This window comes from Rattus norvegicus, chromosome 15 (genome assembly GCF_036323735.1).
Source record: "Rattus norvegicus strain BN/NHsdMcwi chromosome 15, GRCr8, whole genome shotgun sequence".
In the NCBI taxonomy this organism is placed as follows: Eukaryota; Metazoa; Chordata; class Mammalia; order Rodentia; family Muridae; genus Rattus; species Rattus norvegicus.
In genome coordinates, this window is record NC_086033.1 from 86413887 (window position 1) to 86436929 (window position 23043).

Consider the following 23043-nt stretch of genomic DNA (forward strand, 5'->3'; position numbering starts at 1 on the left):
ATGATGTTCCCTATTCACATATCAGAGAAAATCCTAAGAAAGAGTTTGTAATGGTTTGATTCAGAGTAACCCCTCAGGAAGATCTGAGCTAAGTCTGGCTCTCACTCAGACCAGCTTAACAGGTCCAGGCAGATTGTAAATTACTGCTTTTGTTAATCAAGAAAACAGAGAAAACTCAAAATCTGGATATACGCTTTTAAGTGGCCCCCTCTCATTCCTGAGTATATTTCTGGATAAGTAAATCTTATTGTAAATAATTTACACAAGGGCATTTTGAAAATAAATTGAACACTAAATTAGGAATAAAGACATTATGACATATACATATATACATACATATATATTGTTGAAAATTCTGTCTTCATACCCTGAGTATGATGTTTTAAACTAGCTTGTGTTTATATAGCCTGTGAGGAGCTAGCAGTAAGCTCCAGACAGTTTACAAACTGGTATAAACTGGTATAAACTGGTGTAAAGATGAAGGCCTGTGCCTGTGCACAACAGATCAGCATCTTGTTTAAAGACACTGAGAAATAAGTTTTGTCACCATCAGCAAAAACGAAAGGGTCAAGACAGAAATGATGTCAATGTTGACAGTGAAGCAGAGAGCTAACTCCACCACCAATGCACACAAAGACGCCATGCATTATCCAACACGCCTTTCTTGAGAGAAAATCCAGCTAAGTGAGATTTTCTCACACAGTACTGAAATTGGTTTGAAAACTGAACTTCCAGCTCATGGCAGGAGTAAAACTTCAAACCCAGGCTTGCAGAGAAGAGTGAGGCATACAAAGTAATGTTAGTAATACAAAAGCAAGTTGTTCTTATTTTTAAACAAAGACACACAACTATGTTCTCAATATTCTTGTAATTTTCTCCTTTATGGACGTTCATTTAGTACTCAAGTATTTTACAAGCCAATTTTGTTAGCTGTAAGACGCTTAGCCTTTTAGATTTTCTTTTATGTAAAATATAAACATTCAAGAACCTCTTTTAGGAAAAGATAACTCAATAAACATAAAATGTATGTATACTAAAAGTTTAATGAGAACAAATCACGAATTTAAGCCAACTTGCCATCTTCATGCCGGAGGTACTGGTTTCCGCCTCTGTCTCTAGCTAAGGACCACGCCTCTCCTTCATCGCTCTCACAGAATTCTACCATGCTGTTCTTATCCAGCTGCACCCACGTGCCTTCAGCACTGGTCACCTGGTACATGACAAAGAGCATGAGTGATTGGCTTAGCTTTTTCAGGGCATCCAGGTTTAAAACCAATAAAAAGCTTAAGTGTTTCTGGACAGTGAAATGGTTCCAACACATTCCTACTATGCAATTAGTTTCTGAAATTAAGACCACAGCCTGAGGTAAGACAGAATTTACAATGTCTGTGAAATACTGTTAATTTAAGCCTTTAATTAAAATAATATTTTTAAAGCACAAAGGTCATCTCTGCATAATTTCAAATATGTCCCAAACTCAAGGCTTATCTTTTAGACCTAAAATGTCGTAGGGAAGCACAGGCAGTGTTCCTGGGTTACTGGTGCCTACAGTGTGATCTAAAATGACCCTGACCCTGAGAAATAGCATGACACACTACATCTTCAAGCTTATCTGCGGAGGCAAAGGCCACAGTGGTCTAAAGAATAATTTTATTTGCTCAGGACTTCAGTGAGACCTGTGAATGGGAACAAAGAAATGAAAACTTTTGAAGGTGACATCTCACAGCAAATGTGTGAAGTGCTGACAGCCCAGAGCACAGTGAGAAATAATGAAAAGATATAACCAAATGCGGAGCCTTTATATATACAGTACAACGTAAATGTTAATATAAACAATGCAAACACTGTTTTCACAAGGTAATTATGAGAATAATTTTTTTAAAGCACAGAAAATTATGTTAGTGTTTCCAAAACAAGTAAAGGTCAACAGCATGAACCTTGAAGAACCCGAGATGGAATGGTATTCTGGAAGAAAGTGATGCTTGATTACGTTACGATAGAAATGGGTATCAGAAAAGTCATGAAGCTACAAGAATCCATACCTCTCCCACTGCTTTGACTTTGTTTCCCAGAACTAACATTCCAATTGGGATACCTCTAAGGTTAGGGCAGCTTCTGATGTTGTGGCCTGAAGGCCCCGTCTTCACTACCTTGTACATGCCTGGCCCACCTCTCAAGAACGGGTGGTCTCGTTCTCGCACTGCTGCTTCCTGTGGGCAGCAGGTGTTCACATCTTTGAAAAAGTCATCAGTAGTCGTTTTAGGTTCCTGAAAAATTGAATAGAAAAAGAAAATAAATAAAGTATAGACTATTACCACTTTCATAATCTTATTAAGAGTTTTTGGAGCAAGTCTACAAGATTTCCAATTAAGAATATATAATTAAATTAATAGCTAATACTAATACTACTAAAGGAACCATTCAATTTTAAACATTGATATTTAAAATAAATTTGAGGAGAAAAAAACCCAACAGGAACAGGGAATTAACTGAATTTTTGTCTTTTGTACCTCCAAATTTGAGAAATACAGTACTACAGTATGTGAAATAACGCTTATAACATTTTAGCAAACTACAGTACAAATGAATATCTTTCTGGGTTTGCTAGGCCAGCACTTTTCTGTGACACATCAATGCTAGTGGCAGAAAAACGGGCATATTTTTAGTAGAGAGGAGAGAATGGCATTAAAGATACATCTTTAAAGAAATAAACTTCAATTTCTATATTAAAAAGTATTGTTTCTAAATGAAAAGACGCTGCCCTGTGTTTCCTGTTGAACGTCAATGCTGTGATGAACTTCCCTATGCACAAACGGGGTGACAGAGCCATGTGCATGCATGGCTTTTCCTCGGCCCTTACTACTGTTCTCTGAGTGCTGTGGACGACTGAGCTCAGGCAGGGACTGATTCACAACTGTACTTCTGAAGAAAAACAAAACACCTTTAAATGTAGTATTATGGACTCTATGAATTCTATTTACATAGAGTTAGAAAATAACCATAATGAGGCACACATAAAATTAGGAAAAAATAAGAATAAAGTTATGTGAATAATGACAATACTAGCACTACACATGGTAAACTTTATTGCCGATTTTTATTTTTATAAGTAGCTTTATATTAGCAGATACATATATATGTATATATACACATATATATATTCAAGTAGACAATAGGCTATTGAGGATGAATATTGGTGCAAAAATATATGTAGATTCAAGAAATTGTGTGTAACTCAGTAATGTAATGAAAATGTTTAGCTTTTTAGTTGTGGTTTTGAGACTAAGTCTTGCTGTGTAGTGCTGACCGGCCAGTAGCTAACAATCTTCCTTACTCAGCTCCCCAGTGGGAGGGTTATAGGTATGCACCTATGATCTAGGCTCCTCACAGATACTCTGTAACTCAGCTGTGGTAAGGAAGCACCACACATCTTTCCTGAAATAAATATGGCAATAATTTATCTACATGTTGACAACTTATTGGAAATGAGAACATTAGTGACTCAAAAGAATACTAGATTTGTAAGTAAACTAAACTTAAATTAGGCATTTATATGATCATGTATATATATATTTGTAAAAATCTGTATATACACTACTATAAGTGTAAAGAAAACATTAAAAATAAAGTATAATAGAAGAAACTTTGAATAGTGTTGGTATAATTACAAGATTTTTGAATAAACATTTAAAAATTCCTACTTCTCAATGGTAAACTTCAGTAAATTTATTATGTCAGAGGAGGAAACTTTTGTGCTTTCTAAAGTTTCGTGTTGACAATAAAAATAACAGCAAAATGCAAAACCCGAGTGTTACTCAATGATCTATCTTCTTGTGTCACTAATCAGACTTCACAGTGATTGTGATTTCAAAGGTAAGTCATGGCAAAGCTTAGTAAGGCAAAGCCTTACTAAGACAGCTAACATTTTATTTAATCCTAATGATTATATAAAATAACTACACAACAATGCATTTTTTCTAAAAGATAAAAAGTTCTTCTGTATTAAACCATATGAAAATAGATGGACATAAAACCATAACTGTACCTGTTATTCTTAAGTAATCTTAGAATGTACATTTTTTTCAATACAGAAATGTGAGACTGGACACAAAACTATAAAATTGATGAATTTCAATCATATAATATAAATTTATATTTATTTCTTTATTTTTCATTCAATTCCCAACCCCTTATCTAAAATAAAGTATTCAAAAGGACAATTCAAAAGAACAGGCTGGGGCTAAGTAGAAGAGTTTTAAGAGCAACACCAGCATTACTAGGTAAGGTCACTCTGAACCAGGTAAACTGTTGGAGAAGCCCCACAGCGGGAAGCCCTGTGAGCAAGGGAGTGCTCCTTATCAAAGCCACCACACAGGAGGAAAGTGAGAGGGGAGCTCAACTGCAGCACTTGGTGCAGACTTTCCCCCTGGTGAACTTGCAGTTTACTAACTCTAAACCCCTCAAAGAGAATGTAAATCCTGTTACATGCTGAGACACTTCTAAAAAGTTTATTGTTCCTTACAGTTAACTCACCTGGGGGAAAAAAGCTTTGGAAGTCCATGACAATACGTCCAAATCCCTGACTCCTTGGCTAGCATTAAAGATATTCTGAGCGACAAAGTTTAAGAAAGAAAAATATCAACAAGGAAAGGGAACAGAGTGTCATCTGCAGAAGATGCTTTCACAGTTAACATTTTCTGAGCTCCAGCACCAACAGGAAATATGATTTTGCTAAAGTGAAACTGAAGCCACCTGAGTAAACCACACACCAAAGTTCTGAAAAACAAGGTTTGGTCAAAAGCTCTCCATGGATGTAGTGTGTCATGCCATTTATTAACACCAGGAGCAGAGCAGACGTTGCTGTGAAGGCTTCCGAGTCAGTGTAAGAAGGAAACCTTGAGTCCCTTAAAGGAGAACATTACTTGTTCTAGTACAAGTCAGATCTGTTTAATGACAGAGAACAATCTGCTGGTTTATAGAGATGTCAACAATGGACACTACATAGAAAGTGCATCTTACACATGATGGCATGTATGCAAACCATCGCTTCTAATATCAACTCTTACACATGATGGCATGTATGCAAACCATCGCTTCTAATATCAACTCTTACACATGATGGCATGTATGCAAACCATCGCTTCTAATATCAACTCTTACACATGATGGCATGTATGCAAACCATCGCTTCTAATATCAACTCTTACACATGATGGCATGTATGTAAACCATCGCTTCTAATATCATCTCTTACACATGATGGCATGTATGTAAACCATCGCTTCTAATATCAACTCTTACACATGATGGCATGTATGTAAACCATCACTTCTAATAGAAAAATTAAACACACTAAACCCAAGTGAAAAACAAATCATTAAATTATCTCCTCCCTATATAAATGGAAAAAGAAAAAGAAAGAAATACAAAGAAGGATCTTAGGAAATGTTTCCAAAAACCACTTGTAAAAAATTCAAGAAAAGCATAAAGAAACACAAACTTGATCTTTTACCAAAAGATAATAACTGGTTCATCTGAAAGTTTAGGAAATCATAATCATTCAGGATTTCCATACTGAATTTCAAAATATTTTGTTAAAGAACAATTTATTTCATGATAACACAGTCCTATTCTTCACATTCTACTAACAATTTATGTAAAATGTGTTTTGTACAGATACATCGCATGAGCAACCTATACCGCACTTTACCTACTCGAATATATTCAATACGCAGCAACCTTGCAAATGCCCTGCTTATATAAAGACTGTGTTAACAGGGTACTCAAAAGAGGCACTCAAATGTTAATTGAAGTATATATCACTGAAGACTTTAACATGAAAGAAATATTAAAATTCTTGATCACATATTATTTTAGATAATAAAAAGATATTTGCTTCTTTCTATCTCTTTATTTCCTTAAAGTATGTGTGGGTGGATACAGAAATATGTATAGACGCACATATACACATTTATAAATAGTAATTATATAACATAAAACATGTAAAAATGAGTTTCTAGTAATGTGTCTGCAAATAAATTTAAAAAAAAGATGGAAACCAAAGCCATTATTCCCTTAATTTTGGAATGCATGGCGAACAGGTCCTCTCTATTTAGGTAAAATGACATACACACTGGCTGTCCGGGGTATATGCAATGGTCACTTTGTCAGTGGCTGCTCCCTCGGAACAGTGATGCAGACATTTGGACATAAAATATCAACACTGAAAAAGTATTTTTCACATTTATTACATATTACTTTAATATGAAAAGCAACTGTTAAAAACAATGCAAATCAATTCAGTATTAGAGAATGAATATGATGATTCTTTACACTTATCTCTCTGTTTAATTTCTGTGCAAAATTGTTTGCTGGGTCAGTAACATGTACAATGATATTAAAATTTTTAGTTAATACTAAGGCAACAGATTGCCAGTGAAAAAAAATTTGTTTATTCTAATTATATATAAATTCTAATTTTATACGTTTTGCTTTAGTTCCTATAGTTGCAAAAAAACTCCCAGACTATAAAAGTTTACTGTAAATTTAAATTACTTATCAAATATTAATACATTTACCAAATAAAAATTAGTTCTATTTTGAAGGTTTAGGAATATTTCATCTAATCATATAAATAGTAATTTATCTAAAGTCCCAATTTCTGATTATTAAAAAAGACAAATTAAGTTTTCAGACTATATAACTTCAACAGTTAAGAGGGCACAGCACAGAGATGCATACACAATAATTTAAATTGCTTCTTTCTTCAATCCTATTTTTAAAATAATTTTTCTAAAGAATTAGAATGTTAATGGATATAAGAAATGTAGCTAAATTAACAAGCAATAAAGTTCAAGTCTATGATGTTTCTCAAGGCACAGAAGACGCTACATAAACTAATTACTACAGTGAAAACATCCTCAATGCTTGTGAAAAAAAAAATCACTCTACTAGAAAAGCACAGAACTAAGGGCTGCTAATTTGAAAGCAGAAAAAAATATAAGAAAATCAATATTGTACATATACTACAGTATCCTTTTACTGCTTCTTGATCATATTCTCATAACAAAAATTAATATTTAAAGAATAAAATGAAGCAGATTATAATAATTTAAGGACAGCATATTTATTTCCTACAGAATTAAATGACTTACTATTATTAATATTAAAAACATGCTACCCACTCACAGACCAAAAAAGGAAATCTGAAGGACGTCAATCCTGTACTGTCAGATGTTATTAAGCATTTCAAGAGAAGGTCTATAACATGCAAGAAATATTTGCGAAGTATCAATAGGGGACACTGTGAGGGATTCACAAGTCAGTAAATCTTTCCTTAAATCTACTCTAAGTCTTTAGTCCTCCTAATTTTTGAATATCAGCATACTTTGTTTAGGTGAACAACAACTAGACCAGATAGAAAGTGATCTGTGTAAGTGCATGAGTATGTTCAGACACCCTCATTGCGTCTAAAAGAATTCAGAACACACCCATGAGCTTTCCTTGGTATAAAATCTCTTTTCTACTCAATATCCCTTACAATGTATATTTGCCATTTTTTTTGGCAAAGTACATGAAGAATTGGGTATATAAGTTTTAAGTCTTGAAAATCTCCAATCATCAACATAAACTCATCTAAAATGTTTTGTGGTTTTGTGTTTTTTTATTTCTGAGGTGGGTTTCTCTGTGTGGCCCTGCTGTCCTGGAACCTGCTCGGTAGCCCAAGCTGGCCTTGAATTCCCAAGAGCTGCCTGCCTCTGACTCCTGAGGACTGGGGTTAAAGGCATGAGTTCCAGCAGCCTTGTATGTCATGTGATAGCTCTTTAATGTCATATGCATCTCTCTTTTCCTACATTTTGCTCTAGTTTGCTCTGAATTTTATGTGAGTGCTAGAGATTGAATTCAGGACTTCCCACAAGGAGAGATTTTACTGGCTGAACTAATCCCTCTTAAATCTTCATTTAAAAAATTTTAATTGACTTATTTACCTTCCAAGTCTGTTATCATAGTCATTTACATTTAATCACTAGCATTACAAATATTCATACTTACTTAAATTGGCAGTTTATCCCAGATAGTAATGATGTGAATAATAGTTCTATTACTTTGAATTACACTACTTTAATTTCCTCCTTTTTCTTCCTATCTGCATTAGATATTATCGCCTAAGTTAAGCTGTTAAACAGCTTATCACAAAGCAACTTAATGAATTATGCAATATTTATCATCTTGTAACTATGCTTACACTTACGTCCTCATTATACCAGGGTGTATTAACATAACAACATACACTTTGGTATCACACAGTGGGGCTCTAGCTCCAGTTCCATTAACACTTAAAATCTTCTTACAATGAGAACAATACTTTGACCAAGACAGTGTCACAATAAGAATGACACAACACACACAAGGTAAGAAGCACACATATATGTAAGAGACTACTTTAAGCAGAACAAGGTAAGAAGCACACATATATGTAAGAGACTACTTTAAGCAGAACAAGGTAAGAAGCACACATATATGTAAGAGACTACTTTAAGCAGAACAAGGTAAGAAGCACACATATATGTAAGAGACTACTTTAAGCAGAACAAGGTAAGAAGCACACATATATGTAAGAGACTACTTTAAGCAGAATGATTACACCAGACAAACGCATTCAGATTAGACATCAAGCAATACTGAAAGACTATGAGCAAATTACAGCATTTAACACTGCACAAACAGCAAACATGAGTGAGGATCCTTAAAGTAGTCCTCACCACTCAGGAGCTTACGTGTGAAATCAATCAATCTCTCTCTCTCTCTCTCTCTCTCTCTCTCTCTCTCTCTCTCTCTCTCTCACACACACACACACACACACACACACACACACACACACACACACACACACACACACACACATGCAGGTTGGAGGTAAATAAAGGAAACAAAATTCAATGATAGTTGTAATGAGAGAAAGAATTAAGCCCTTTCCACTCTTACAATGTGCAACTTTAAAAAGAGAAGAGGGGAACCTAATTCACCTATCTGCTTTTGACCATCCTGACAGTAGATATCAATTTCCAAGTATTTCATACCAATGCTACTTATTAGTAATGTCATAGGAGCACTTAGTGAAAAAGAAAGTTATATATTAAAGTAATACCTTCATGACCACATTCTAGTAAATAATGACAACCATTCTACTGTAATATCAAGGAATTCTAATAATTCTTTCAGTCGAAGAGTTACTATTTCGAGATATAAGTCTAAAATGCACATCTTATATCAACACAACAGTGCCATCAATCAAAACAAAGGATCCAGAGGCAGACATAACATAAAGATAACTCCAAACTGTCAATATAACGAACATTTACACCTGTTCCTGAACGCATAGTAATTCTAGTTTCTTAAATATTGGGTGAAATTCATTTTATATAGCAGTGTGAATAAGAAAAAACTAACCATTTTAATGTCTTACTTCTTTGAAAGGAATTTGGTAGGTTTGGTTTTAATTTATTACTTACTGCTACTGACAGATCAAAATAAGCATCAGGAGCCTCACTCCTGCCAAATTCTATTCTCATTACACCGAAGCCCTTAAGCATTCGAGCACTTTTGAAGTAAAGGTGATAAAGGTACTTATTACCTCAGAACTGAGAAGCCTTAATTAAAGAAAGTCTATAATGAAGAGACAGTGCAGCTACGATGCTTTTAGAATCCATCTCTCACTTACGTCAACAGGGACCAGAAGGCTCTTGCCAAGATGCTGATTGAAAGAGAGGCACCAGGCTTCGGTGTAGCCATTCATGTTAGGAACATACTTCCTTATTGTCTCCTCGTTCAGTCTCAACCACACACCATCATCATTGTGGATCTAGGGGGAGAAGAAAGCAAACAGGCTTGCCTTCTGCAAGCATCTGCCAGCTAATGAGGACTGACAGAGAGCAAAGCGGGTAGGGAGGGGTGGAAGTAGAGATTCTGGATCTGTTTTAGAAGATAAATTGAGAACTTGAGGCAAAGACTATCAAAGCAACATGACCCTTTTCATGGGGGCATTGTGAAAGTAAATCTCTCATGAAAAATAAAAGGGAAATCACACTTAAGATAAACAATCTAACAGCAAAATTAACAGTTTCTCAAAGGAACATGTCTTTTAGCAGGTTACTTGGTTGTACAGCAGAAAAATATTCCTTGGACTTTACAAAGTTGAAGCAGTCCAAGAAATACATTTCAAAACAATTCTAAAATTCATTTAAAATTTTTCTATCTTTAGAATGTTATAGTTCTACAGGTTCTGACTACTATGTTCAACTAGTTTTATCATGCTCAAAGTGCACTTTTCCCAGTTTTAACTGAAAAGGGAGAATAAAATAAATATGTAAACCTCAATGGAAATATCCTATAAATATTTTTCCAAGGATTTCCCAAACTGTTTGAAACATATGCCTTGAAACATAGATGGTAATTGGCATTCAACTATCAATCATGCAGGGAAAATTCTCCAGCCACCTGTCACATCTTTCTAAGTGATATCTCTTTCTAGTAGATTTGTATAGATAAATATGTTTATCAAAATTATATTATAGGTTACTATTGTCAGAAATCATGAGTAGAATTTTAGGTAATGCACTATTCCTAGTAATCCTATGAAGCTTGAGTCAACAATGAGCTATTTCTTTTGGAGTTATTGACAAGTGACCCAAATACCTTCAAACATTATTAGGCTACTGTCAATGTTCTTGGTGACCAATTGACAGTAAGACCCTGTTGCTGAATAGATCACACATGTGTCTCACAGAACACAGAGATATCAAAGCTGGTGCTCGCCTGGAAGCATCATCATTAGTGGCTACCTCTCATAATGTTGGTAAGTACTATGCACACTACCAGAGGAGAAAAGGAATTACACAGCTGCAGCACGATTGTGTAGACCAGAAACCTGTGACCAGATAGATCATACTACTATTACCATTCTAAATGGACATAGAATTCAATTGATGCCTAACTGACCTATAGATACATACAAGCACATTTATCCAATCTCTGCTGCTTCTGCTTCTGCTTCTGCTTCTGCTTCTGCTTCTGCTTCTTCTTCTTCTTCTTCTTCTTCTTTTCTTCTTCTTCTTCTTCTTCTTCTTCTTCTTCTTCTTCTTCTTCTTCTTCTTCTTCTTCTCCTTCTCCTTCTCCTTCTCCTTCTCCTTCTCCTTCTCCTTCTCCTTCTCCTTCCTTCTCCTTCTCCTTCTCCTTCTCCTTCTTCTTCGCAGAACATGATAACTAAGAGTTTCTCCTCTGGTAGTGTGCATAGTACTACCAACATTATGAGAGGTAGCCACTAATGATGATGCTTCCAGGCGAGCACCAGCTTTGATATCTCTGTGTTCTGTGAGACACATTGTGATCTATTCAGCAACAGGGTCTTACTGTCAATTGGTCACCAAGAACATTGACATTCAGGATACAGAGAAGAGACTTCCCAGTCTGAAATGGGCCATCTACAGCCCTTTGCCCAAGTCCCAGGAATCATTTAGGCAGGCAGTAAGGAGGGATCGAAAGGCCCAGAGGTGGTAGATGATGACAAGGACCAGCGTTTCCAGGCCACAACAGTGCAGTTGACACAAGAACTGATGGTGGTTGAGAAAGCACTAACAAGACCTTCATGAGTATAAGCCAGAAAAGATCCTAGATGGAGAATGGCCCCACACCCTGTCTAAGAAACTATCGGCAACTGGCAGTTTCTGGAAGAAGCAGAGTCAGTCTTTAAGGGCACAGCCCTTGGGAGGTGGAACACTTTCTAGTGAAGACCATCAAGAGTTTAGGGCCAGCACAGCTTGGACTTGATGGGTTGAAAAACAGAAGAAGGGCTAGAGCGATGGCTCACTGGTGCTGAGTGCCCTACAGATGACCGGAGTTTGATTTCCAGCATCTGCTTGGTGTCTCAAAACCATCTGTCACTTCAGTTCCACTGATGCTCTCCTCTGACCTCCACAGGCACACATATGGTAAACAGACACACATGCCGGCAAAACATCCACAAACATAAAATGATTAAATTAATAATAATAATAATAATAATAATAATAATAATAATAATAAAGCAAAAAAATGGTACAAAGTGGGTAGGTTGGGACCGGGAGATGTAGGTGGAAGGAGCTGCCAGAGGGAATGAATATGATTAAAATACTTTGTAAGAAAAAACTCAAGGAATTTAAAAAATTAGATAAAAAATTTCCTAAACTGTTTAGAACCCAATAACATTAAAAGTTTCCTTGTTATTGTGCAAACATTACAAAAATTTTCTGTCCAAAATAAATTACCCATATTTATTAATTACCTCATCAATAAAAGTGATAGTTCCATTAACTTTCACTATTCCAATCTGTTCACTCTGAAGGGAAGGGTGGCTCCGGATGCGGAGACCAGCACTGTCCTTGGCCACAAATTTTCGAATCTGAGAAAGGAACAGATGTGACAGTGACAGAGAACACACAGACTCTGTAAATGTTACTCAGAAAATGAGAAAACCAAGAGAGTTAAAAGAAGTACAATCTCAATGTTTCCTCACAGTCATAGCTAAGTTTCCTTAAAACAGCAATAAAAGTGTACTTCCAAGTACTGAAGAATATTTGACATCAGTGTATTAAATATTTATGATTTCCCACTTCAATTATTAAAAATATACAACAAAAATACAAATGGCAACTTTTTAGAAGGACAAAATAAAAATTACGTTGTCATAGTTCTTAACAGTTTACTTAAATTCCTTTAGCTGGTTTTTAGATATAAGGAAATTAGTGCTTCTTTTAATGATACAGAATGTTTTAACCTTGAATACTCACATGTAATTTCAGTAGACTTTCTGTTAATAGTAAACTTTTAATATCAGAATGCATAGAATACACTCATAAACAATAAAAAAAATAAAGACACAAAAAAAGCAAAATTTACAATTTGAGAGGAATAATTCTTAAGAACTGCTCTTCAGACTGATTTAAGGGTAGTGGAAATTAAAATACTGCAATAAATCAAATAAAACATTAGATATTTGAAGCTACTTTGAGGCATGAATGAAAAATTTAAATATCTGACCAATTCCACTTTTGATTTGTCCTACACTCACCTTATTTGGTTGAGGGTCAGCCTTTGGCTTGACGAGCTGAGTTCCTGGTGGAATCATCCCTTTTGGTGGGTCTTTCACTTTTACTTCAAGGCCAGCATCTGTAAGAGAAGTAGTGCTATTAATATTTGACTACAAAGATGAGGACTGTGAAATCTAGCCCATATATATATATATATATATATATATGTGTGTGTGTGTGTGTGTGTTTTCCCACCATGTCTGTCTAGTCACTCCATTCATGTCTGATGCCTGCAGAGGCTAGAACAGGGCATTATGTCCTCTAGGACTGGAATTTCGGGTACTGTAAGCCAACATGTAGGAGCCCAGAAAGGAGACTGGGTGCTCTGGCAGTGTATTCGGTGCCCTTAATTGATATTTATCTGAATTCTGCTTTTTTAAAAAAGTCGGTTGATACCAAATGGAAAAAATGGGAAAAAACTTTAAATGAGGTCCGGAGATTGCCAAAGAGCACTTCCTAGCCTTTCCCGAAGTGTGTAAAGTGAAGAGGAGGGGAGGCTCCCATTATGTAAGAGCATATAGAATGATCACGAACAAATTCAAATCATAATCATAATCATAATGAATCCTGGCTTTCTGACACGTGCTAGTCAGCAGCAACAGGTGAGAAGACCATTCACCACCCACCGTGGAAGCCTTGACACAGTGACTGACAGCAGGGCACGGATGACAGCGTGAGGCGTGGATGGTCATGTGATCACACAGCCGATGGGAGACACAGTGCTCATGCTGGGCCTCTTAGGCTCTTACGTGCAGCAGTGTGTTCATGTGTGAGACAGGAAAGACAATACTATCTACTCACAGTGTAAGGATTAAATGACATAAAATGTTTACCCAACAATGTACATGTATTGAATACTCAGTAACATTAGGCACTATTATTATCTGCCCTTGTCTGTGGCCAAGAAAGGTCCCAGATTAAAGACAGCTTGGAAAAAGGCTGAGTTAGGAAAAAATAGTGGAGGTGAGTAGGAAAGCAAAGGGGATGGTTCTACATTAATGTGTGCCCATCTCAGTTTCACTAGAGACAGTATCCGCATGCCATTGGTGTGTGAGATTGAAGACTCTACTAAATTTAAATTTACATTTTTCAAGCAAAGATTAAAATTCATTATGGTATTTTTTTTCCTTTTTTATACATTGAAAATAGATTTTCTTTCGTATGATATATCACAACCAGTTTCCCCTCTCTCCATCTCTCTTAGCTTCCCCTACCTCCTCTCTCCCCCATATCCATTTCCCATTTCCTCTGCAAAAAGGGCCTCTAAAACAGAACTGAACAGGACAAACGAGAGAATGAGACAAAGCAAAAGCCCTCGTATCGAGGTTGGACAAGGCAACCCAATAGAAGGCAGAGTCCCAAGAGCAGGCAAAGGAGTCAGAGACACAGCCACTCCCACTGTGAGAGTCCCACATAAACCCTAAGCTGAGAGCCCTAACAAGACTGTTCTTGGGTTTCCCTGCCCACTCCTCACTTTGCTCTCCCTTTTGAGAATAAAGGAGACTGCGGCAAAGGCTATGAACCAGTGTCTCTGCTGTCACAGTCTGAATTCCAGACTCCAGACTGCACGTACCTAAGGAGAAGAGCTCTCTCTGAGTACCTTCTACACTTGTGTCATAGGCCCTCTCATTTCCCCTGCCTTTCTCTGCCACTTGCTGTCCTCACAGTCTCCTATCTAGGTCGCAGCCTATTCCTACTCTCATTCATCCTAACGTTAATATGAAGGCGGCATGTGAGGGAACCAGGCAATAGCTTCTGCTTTTACAATCTGGATGACCTCACTTAGTGCAATACTTTCCAGACCCATCATTTTCCTGCCAAATGAACAACCTGGTTCTTTATAACTGAGTAAAATCCTACTGTAAGCACACACGTTTTCATTGTCCATCCATGGGCATCTAGACTGCTCCACCCCTTGTATATGAATGACGCTGAGGGAAGTGAAAGGGCAAGCAGCTGTGTGTGTATCACGGGGCTTTGACATCCCTGCACAAGTCTGTATTTCCAGTCTACTGAAATCACTTTGAAATTATTTTAAGTTTGCCTGTTTAATCCAGCAACACATACAATTTTAATGCTTGATAAAATTCTTTTCTAGAACCAAGTTTTGCTAAGAACCACGTAAATGTGTGCTGACCTGGATGACTTAGCAATGTGGTAAAATAAGAGACTCTAGCAAAGACATTATAATGTACACATCTGATTAGTTATAAAGTCTACATGCCAAAATGTAAATTACCCTTTTATCTCCAATGAGAATGTGTTTACAGTACAGCTTCTTCATAAAGGGTATTCTCATGTTATGTTACTATTATAGTTACCCTTTCATGACATCTATATGTGACATTTTTAATCTACTGTTATCCTTTTACATGGAAATTATACAATGAAGCATTAACACATCATAGGAAATCAAAACTAGTGAGAAATAAAACACTTTAAGTAATAATATCTGCTAAGTAGGCACTCTATGCCAGTCACTGATCTAAACCAGGTCACCTGTGAACTGTATGGCATCTCCTCCTACCAGGTGAGGAGGATCGATGGGGGTTGTGGTGGGTGGGGTGGGAGGGGTGGGTGGCATACACAGGACAACACAGGGATAAAGAGGGTATCACACTTCATTGACACACTAGAAAAGGAGAGGGGTTATGAGAGTCCCAATGAGTAATTACATACCATACATCATCCTCGAAAAATATGATGTTTGCAATGTAGTCATAAAATACTCATTATGAAGGAGGAAATGAGGCCACAAAGTAGTTATCAAACCTATTTCTATGTATGTCACAAGGGTATGCAACACAACGATGATTTTAATTCTAGTTCTCTGCAGCAACTTCTTATTTAAAACTATATTTACCTATTTCAATGCCATCAATGGTCACATGAACAGTGTAGAGCCCAATAGCCCCTGGCGTCCAATTTGCACAGTAAGTTCCATCATTATTGACACGAATGAGCATGTTTTCACTGGGCCTGAATAAAAAGTGGACAGCAAAAAATTTACATTTGATTATGCAGTTAACATCATTTACTACTTCTGTGAATATGTGTGTGTGTGTCATCACACTGCCAGGGAACCTGTAGCTGTCCTAGCATGTTCCCCAACTCATTCTTTCCCTTATAGCCCCATTACTTCTCCTTCACACACTCGGCTGACTGATTTCACTTTTCCCTTCTGTGGAAATAGAAAACAATGGTTATAATCTCCATGAGGAAATCAGATTGTGAGGCAAGTTTTGCCTCATTTTCCCTCCTGTTACAATGGCAGGAACAAGGTGGTTGTTATCTAAAACCAGGGCTTTCCTTGTGGATTGGGTCCCCTCAACTGACGCAATTTCTGTCATACATCACTCATTTCTCCTACTCTACTAGGCCCTTATATTGCTAGAAAACACTACCATTTCCCATCTTAATTCTCCCTCCTTGGCTGTCTCTTAGCAGCACCAATAGTTGGCAGCCTTCACTTTCCTGAAACACTGTCTACTTGTTTCTGACCTCTTGGCTTTCCTCTTCCTCACTAGTCATCTTTCTCCAGGGCTCTGCTGGCTTCTCTTCTCCTGGTGCTCTTTAATTCATGGAATACCCAGGGTTTGATACCCATCTTCGTTTTCTGAATCATCTTTGTAACTGGCCAACTATTGCCATCATTACTGTGAGTACCATTTCTACAGAGACGGCTCCCACATGCACTTTCCCTTGACTTTACACTGTGTGCAGCTGCACGGGCATATCTCTGCTTAAATATGAAGTATCTGAGAAGTAATTTGGAATTTCAGTCTTAACATATCTAACAAAAGCTCCTATCTCCTAACCAGCACGCACCTTACAGAGCAATACATCACAAAAGAACATAAATACTCGCTCACTTCTAGGACTTCTTGATCCCCATAAAAATTATACTAGGAGTCGGTCAATACTTTATCTAACAATTTTAGTTTCTGAAGCTAAAAGTCTGTCATAACTGCTTACTTTGATCATTTCTGTGTAAAAGTAGCTAAACACAATGAGTAAAGTTGTGTTCTAGTAACTTTTATAAGAACAAGCAGCAGAAAAAATTTGGTCTGTGAATCAAAGTTGGCAGGAATCTGTTCTACAGAGTTGCTAAAGCCAAAAAAAATCTGTTGTCATTTTTTAAAATATGTTTTTAATTTAAATAGAATTATCTTACTTTCTTTTTCCCTTTCTTCCCTTCAAACCAACACTCCCCACTCTCAAAATGATAGTCATTTTCTTTTGTTATTATGATCATGTATGCGTGCATATATAAATATGTATGCATATGCAACACACACACACACACACACACACACACACACACACACACACACACACACACACACACACGGGCATGCATGCACACATGCCCTGCCAAGTCTGTTTTGTTGTTCCTGTAGTTACAGTTTCCGGGCTGACCACCCTCAGGCGACAGGCTCTACTGAGTCTACTTCAGCACTCTACCCCAGTCTGTATTGCCTACCCATTTCTAACATTTCTCTGCTGCTTTTCTTGCTTTCCGTTAATTTACCTCAGAAGAGCTACCACAACGATCTTCTAATAACTTTAAGGTTTTTGTTTAAAACTCATGAAATGAGTTGGCTTAAAAGAAAATCCAAGCTACACATTAAGCACAGCCTGCCTGCCAGAACACGTAAAACACAACCGTGTGGCTCTTGGACGCATCACCAATGATGAGTGATGCCCTCTTCTCAGTACCCCCATCGTTTCTCTGTCTGCTCTCCTAAGACATCAAGCTCAACCTGCCCCAGGTCTTCCGCAGTTAGAGTGAACTCAACTATTTAAACATCTAAATGCTAACCCTAGGGCTGCCTCTCCCATACTGTAACATTTTGACAAGCTGTCACAATCCCAATACTGACTATATCATATAATTTTTCTTATTATTACTTTGGTCACCTTTAATAGCTTGTTCTGTATAGTAATGAAATACCAGAAGAACTGGGGCCATGTTTATCTTGTTTGTAAGTGTTCCTGTGGCCTGTTATAGAATCTCCCACATAGCAAATGGTCAACGGTGAGAGCTCAATGCTCAGTGAATACACGAATCTGTTTAGAAATGTCAGTCACCATTTCTGTTAGGTTCAAACACATAATGTACATAATTTTCTTCACTCTCTCCCGTTCTCCCTTAATTTCTCTTCTCTTAATCTCTCCATTTTTCGTTTTTCATCTTTCTTATTTGACACGGGGTATTACTATCTACCTCAGGCTATGTAGAGACTTGTTATGAAGTCAATGATAACAGAAAACTTGTACAGAGCACAGTACGGCTAGGTCCTCCTAATACTCTTGCCTTAGTTTCTTAAGTGTAGGATTATAGCTGTGTGCTATTACACTCAGTTTGATTTTGTTCTTAGTCAGTTTGCTATAAATATATAATGTCCACATTTATTTTATTAAACTCACTGTTTTTTACTTGGGCAAAGCTTGGAGCTATAATAAAGCCAGAAACAAAATACTACATGTCTATTTCCAAGGATAGGACTTTACAAATTTGACAGAAAACACTGTAGATTGTATACTGTAATCTTACCTTGAAAATAAATAAAAATAGTGTAAAGTAACTGTTATGGTTCGAATATGCTTGGCTCAGGAAGTGGCACTATTAGAAGGTGTGTCCCTGTTGGACTGGGTGTGGTACTGTTGGAGTAGGTATGTCACTGTGGGACCCTCATCCTAGCTGCCTGGAAGCCAGTAATCTGCTAGCAGCCTTCAGATGAAGATGTAGACCTCTATGGTTCCTCCTGCACCATGCCTGCCTGGATGCTGCCATGTTCCTACCTTGTTAATAATGGACTGAAACTCTGAACCTGTAAGTCAGCCCCAATAAAATGTTGTCCTTTATAAGACTTGCCTTGGTCATGGTGCCTGTTCACAGCAGTAAAACCCTAACTAATAGAGTAACCTAAATCAATTTCTAATTCTCAGTCAAACCTAATCAATTTTAATAAGGTCATCTGAAATACAGCATGGTGCAGCCCATGGGCAATTGTGCTCCTTTAGATTTGCTTTGGATCTCTTCCCAAGTCTATAGAGGTAACTGCTGAACTAACCTATTTTTTATTTCTGTATTTTAATTAATTAATTATTTCACTTCATATCCTTATCTCTATCCCCTGCTTCTGTTCCCCCTTTTATTCTCCCTTCATCCCCTCCCGTTTTCCTCTGAGAGGAGATACCCACTGGGTATCCCACCACCCTGGCACATCAAGTCCCTGCAGGGCTAGGCACATCCTCTCCCATTAAGGCTAAACAAAGCAACTCAATTAGGGGAACATATTCCAGACAGGCAAATTTAGAGACAGCCCCTACACCAGTAATTAGGGGACCCACATGAAGACCGATCTATACTTCTGCGGTTTCTGTTCAGGGAGCCTAGGTCCAGCCGGTGTGTGCTCTTTGAAGGCTCTGAGGAGTCAATGGCATTTGACGTTAGCTGAGAATCATAGCAGTGGAGATATGGAACCTGGAGAGGCCTCCTCCTCTAGCTAAGCAGGACTCCGCCTAGAGGGATAACGACATCAAACCACACACAAACCTTTCGATCCAAAATTTATCCTGTCTACAAGAAATGCAGGGACAAAGAGCAGAATCAGGGAATGGCCAACCAACATCTAGCCCAACGTGAGATCCACCCCAGGGACAATTACCAAGCCCTGACACTGTTAATGGTACCTGTCATCCTTGCAGACAGGAGCCTAGCACGGCTGTCCTCTGAGAGGCTCCACCAGCTGCTGATGGAGACAGATGCAGAGACCCAGCCACACACTGGACAAGGCTTTGGGACTCTTATGAAGGAGATGGGGGAAGGACTGAGGGCCCTGATAGGGAGTCCACAAGTTGACCAACACAGTCAAGTAACCTGGACCCTTGGGGGCTCTCAAGTATCTATTTTTAAAAGAACTTTTCCTCCCAGAGATGCTGACACATGTCTACCATCCAAGCCCATGGAAGGTTATAGCAGGAATATCACAAATTCAGGGCCATCTCAAGCTAAAAAAAACCATATTTTTAAAACCAAACCAAAACAGAACAGGGAACAAAACCCCCCAAAACTAAAATCAATAAACAGAATTCAAACTACCCCTACAAACCAAAAATATAAAAACGAAAGAAATCCAACTTAGATCTAAAGTCAACAGAATTAAACAGAAGTTGAAAACTGTGAGACATCAAAATTAACAAGTGCAGCACACAGAACTCTCTCCACAGCTCACTAGGAGGAGAGTAAGGCAGACTGTGGAGCAGCTGGCTGGGATGGCACCCACTGAAATCCTATCACTACAGAAAACTATGCTCAAGGTCAAGCTGGGCTACATAATTGGATCCTGTCTAACAAACAGAACAATAATCATTTTAATAGAATTAAAAAAGGCAGAAATTACACTAATCAACACTAGCCAACACAAGGTATACAGTCTGGTACAAGATAATCTTATTCTAGCATCTTTATGTTGTATATTAGCATTGTTATATAGATGACTAAAAGTAAATCATGCTGGACAATCTACATATTTTAGTATGTGGAAAATCTTAATTAGATATTTCAAAATACTGTAGTAAAAGACCATTTTAGAAAACAAAGTTAGAACCCATCACTGGTACCAGTATCTACCTAGTTAGCATGTACTGTCTAGTTGGAGTATCTGTGCTACAAGATGACTCCATTTAACTCTTTTATATATGTACACATGTATGGACACACACACACACACACACATACACACACACACACACACACACACACACACACACACACACACACACGAGTAGGTTGTCACATGACTTTTTCAAAAGGTGGTTAGTGTTTGTTATCATTCCTGAATTGCATCTTCTGCCTGCCCGCCACCCTGCAACCCATTTAACTCTTTCTGTCCCATTGTTCCCTTTATAGTCTGCTTTATATTAGTGTATTCTATGTCTCCTCTCTTGAGTGACTCCCTCACGTGAATCCATGGGCCCTCACGAGTTTCCTAACCCCTCTCTCTTTTGAGCTCCTGGCCAGTGGGACATCATAGGTCCATATATGTTATAAGCAATTGTCTTTGCTATTGGAACCCTCCAAAAGTTAACAGTAATACCCTATTTTGAAGGCATCATGTACTTAAGTTATAAAACAAAGAGAAATCAAGACAGTAACTGAGCTGGAAGCTTCCTCCCTACCCACTCACCTTACAGTACTGGGAGGAATGATCATCAGTCCCATCCAGCTGTGAGCCTTCGAGAGCTACAACATGATTGGCCTGACAAGAAATGCCCACTGGTGCCATAGCAACATAGACATCATGGGAACGACCCATACTGGTTGGATCTAAGTCCTGCTCTACAAGATGAAATCTAGATCTGGTAAGATTAATGGAGCCAAGAACCTGTGGCTAAATAGGCCATAAGCCATAGGGGATATAACGAAATATCACTATGGTGTGAAATGACTACTAATTATTATATACCCATAGATCTCAACTCTTATCCAAGAAGCTTCTTACAGTAGATGGCAATTAACAAGACTCCCAAGTGGTAATCAGAGAACCAGAGGCTATAGAGCCATCAACATAAAATGGGCTGTTTTGTTAGATCCCTCATGTCAAGGCTCAAGGGTCTTCATGAAGAAGGGGTGGGATGGGCTGGAGGTAGCAGATGACTTCCAGGAACAAACAGGGCAGTGGCACTGATGGACTCAAAGAACTGGTAAAAATATTTTAAAAAAATGAAAGTAAGGAAGGGATTTTTAAAAATTGTTTCAGTCTGGATGATTAAATTTTAGTTTCAGCAACATTTTGAAAATACAGTTCTTACCTTTTAGGAGTTGGTGAGGCAAAACGCAGTTCTTCAAATGAGTAGTTTTCATATACCTTGAAGGAAGAGACAAGGAACATTGGCACCCTTGCAACGGACACTCCCTTTAGTGCAATACTTAAACATCCAATAAATGAACGGAGACTGCCCCATCCACCCAATAAATGAGTGGAGACTACTCTATCCATCCAAGAGGGAAATAGAAATGGCAATGAACTTGACAGTGCTAGACATCCAAACAAAATACAAAAGTCAACTGTTTTAGATTCTGTGACGCAGTTCTTAATATCATCAACTTGACAGGGCCTAGAATCACTAAAGAGACAAATATGTAACTGCTATCTGTGGAGAATTCTCTAAGTTTTAACTGAGAAAGGAAAAACAGTTCTACATATTGACCTTAAGAAAAAAAGGAAGGAAAAAGTAGTACAAGCTGTATTATCTAGGTCTCTGCATTTTGAATGAGGATCCAATTTGCCATCCCTCACCATGGAGGATTGCTGTAGCCAGAACAAACCTTCTTTCCTTAAATTGCTTGCCAGCTATTTTTTTTTTGATAGCAATGATATTTTAGCTTTAAAAGATATAAAAGTAGAAATCTTTCAGGTTCATTAAAATTTTAAATATCTCCAATGTAAAGATACTGTAGAGAACGGTCTTCACGTGGAAGGATTTTTAAATGCTGTAACTTACATGGGATGTACATATACAATATATACAGGCCAAATCATCCATACACAGAGAAACACAGCAGAACTGAGGAAAGCCAGCGCACTAAAGAGTAACTGCAGAAGCCACTGTACTGGAGAAGTGATGTAACAGAGAGGGCAAACAGGGAAGTACACGCTGAAAGGACAAAACTCCACAGCACAGCTGCAACTGGAAGCTGAGTAAATCCCAGTGCAGATGTGGAGGCGCCTGGCGGAGGGGAGACTCCGGAAATGCTTAACAAAGAGTTAGACGCGCTTCTCCTCCAACCCAGAGGTTACATGGCTAGGGGTATATTTTAGAGAAACTTTTCATGTACAAGCAAAAATAATGCCACTGTACTAAGCTTTAGAACACAGAATACATAAAAGTATTATTTATGGCTCATTTT

At 37.7% G+C, this 23043-nt stretch overlaps 1 protein-coding gene across 17 annotated transcripts in view; it reads right to left on the reverse strand.

Moving 5' to 3' along the window:
* The window catches only part of Mycbp2 (MYC binding protein 2), a 238066-nt gene that overhangs the window by 61826 nt on the left and 153197 nt on the right, over window positions 1-23043 (reverse strand). For 12 of the 17 annotated variants that reach the window (NM_001106055.2, XM_039093196.2, XM_039093193.2 and 9 more), the window contains 8 exons: window positions 21945-22000; window positions 15988-16103; window positions 13106-13203; window positions 12320-12436; window positions 9722-9862; window positions 4534-4608; window positions 2043-2267; window positions 1078-1210 (listed from right to left, as the gene is read on the reverse strand). In NM_001106055.2, coding sequence (NP_001099525.2) covers window positions 1078-1210; window positions 2043-2267; window positions 4534-4608; window positions 9722-9862; window positions 12320-12436; window positions 13106-13203; window positions 15988-16103; window positions 21945-22000 — 961 coding nt within the window. The remainder of the gene's footprint in view (window positions 1-1077; window positions 1211-2042; window positions 2268-4533; window positions 4609-9721; window positions 9863-12319; window positions 12437-13105; window positions 13204-15987; window positions 16104-21944; window positions 22001-23043) is intronic. The other 5 variants (XM_039093194.2, XM_039093192.2, XM_039093191.2 and 2 more) reach the window with 2 other exon arrangements.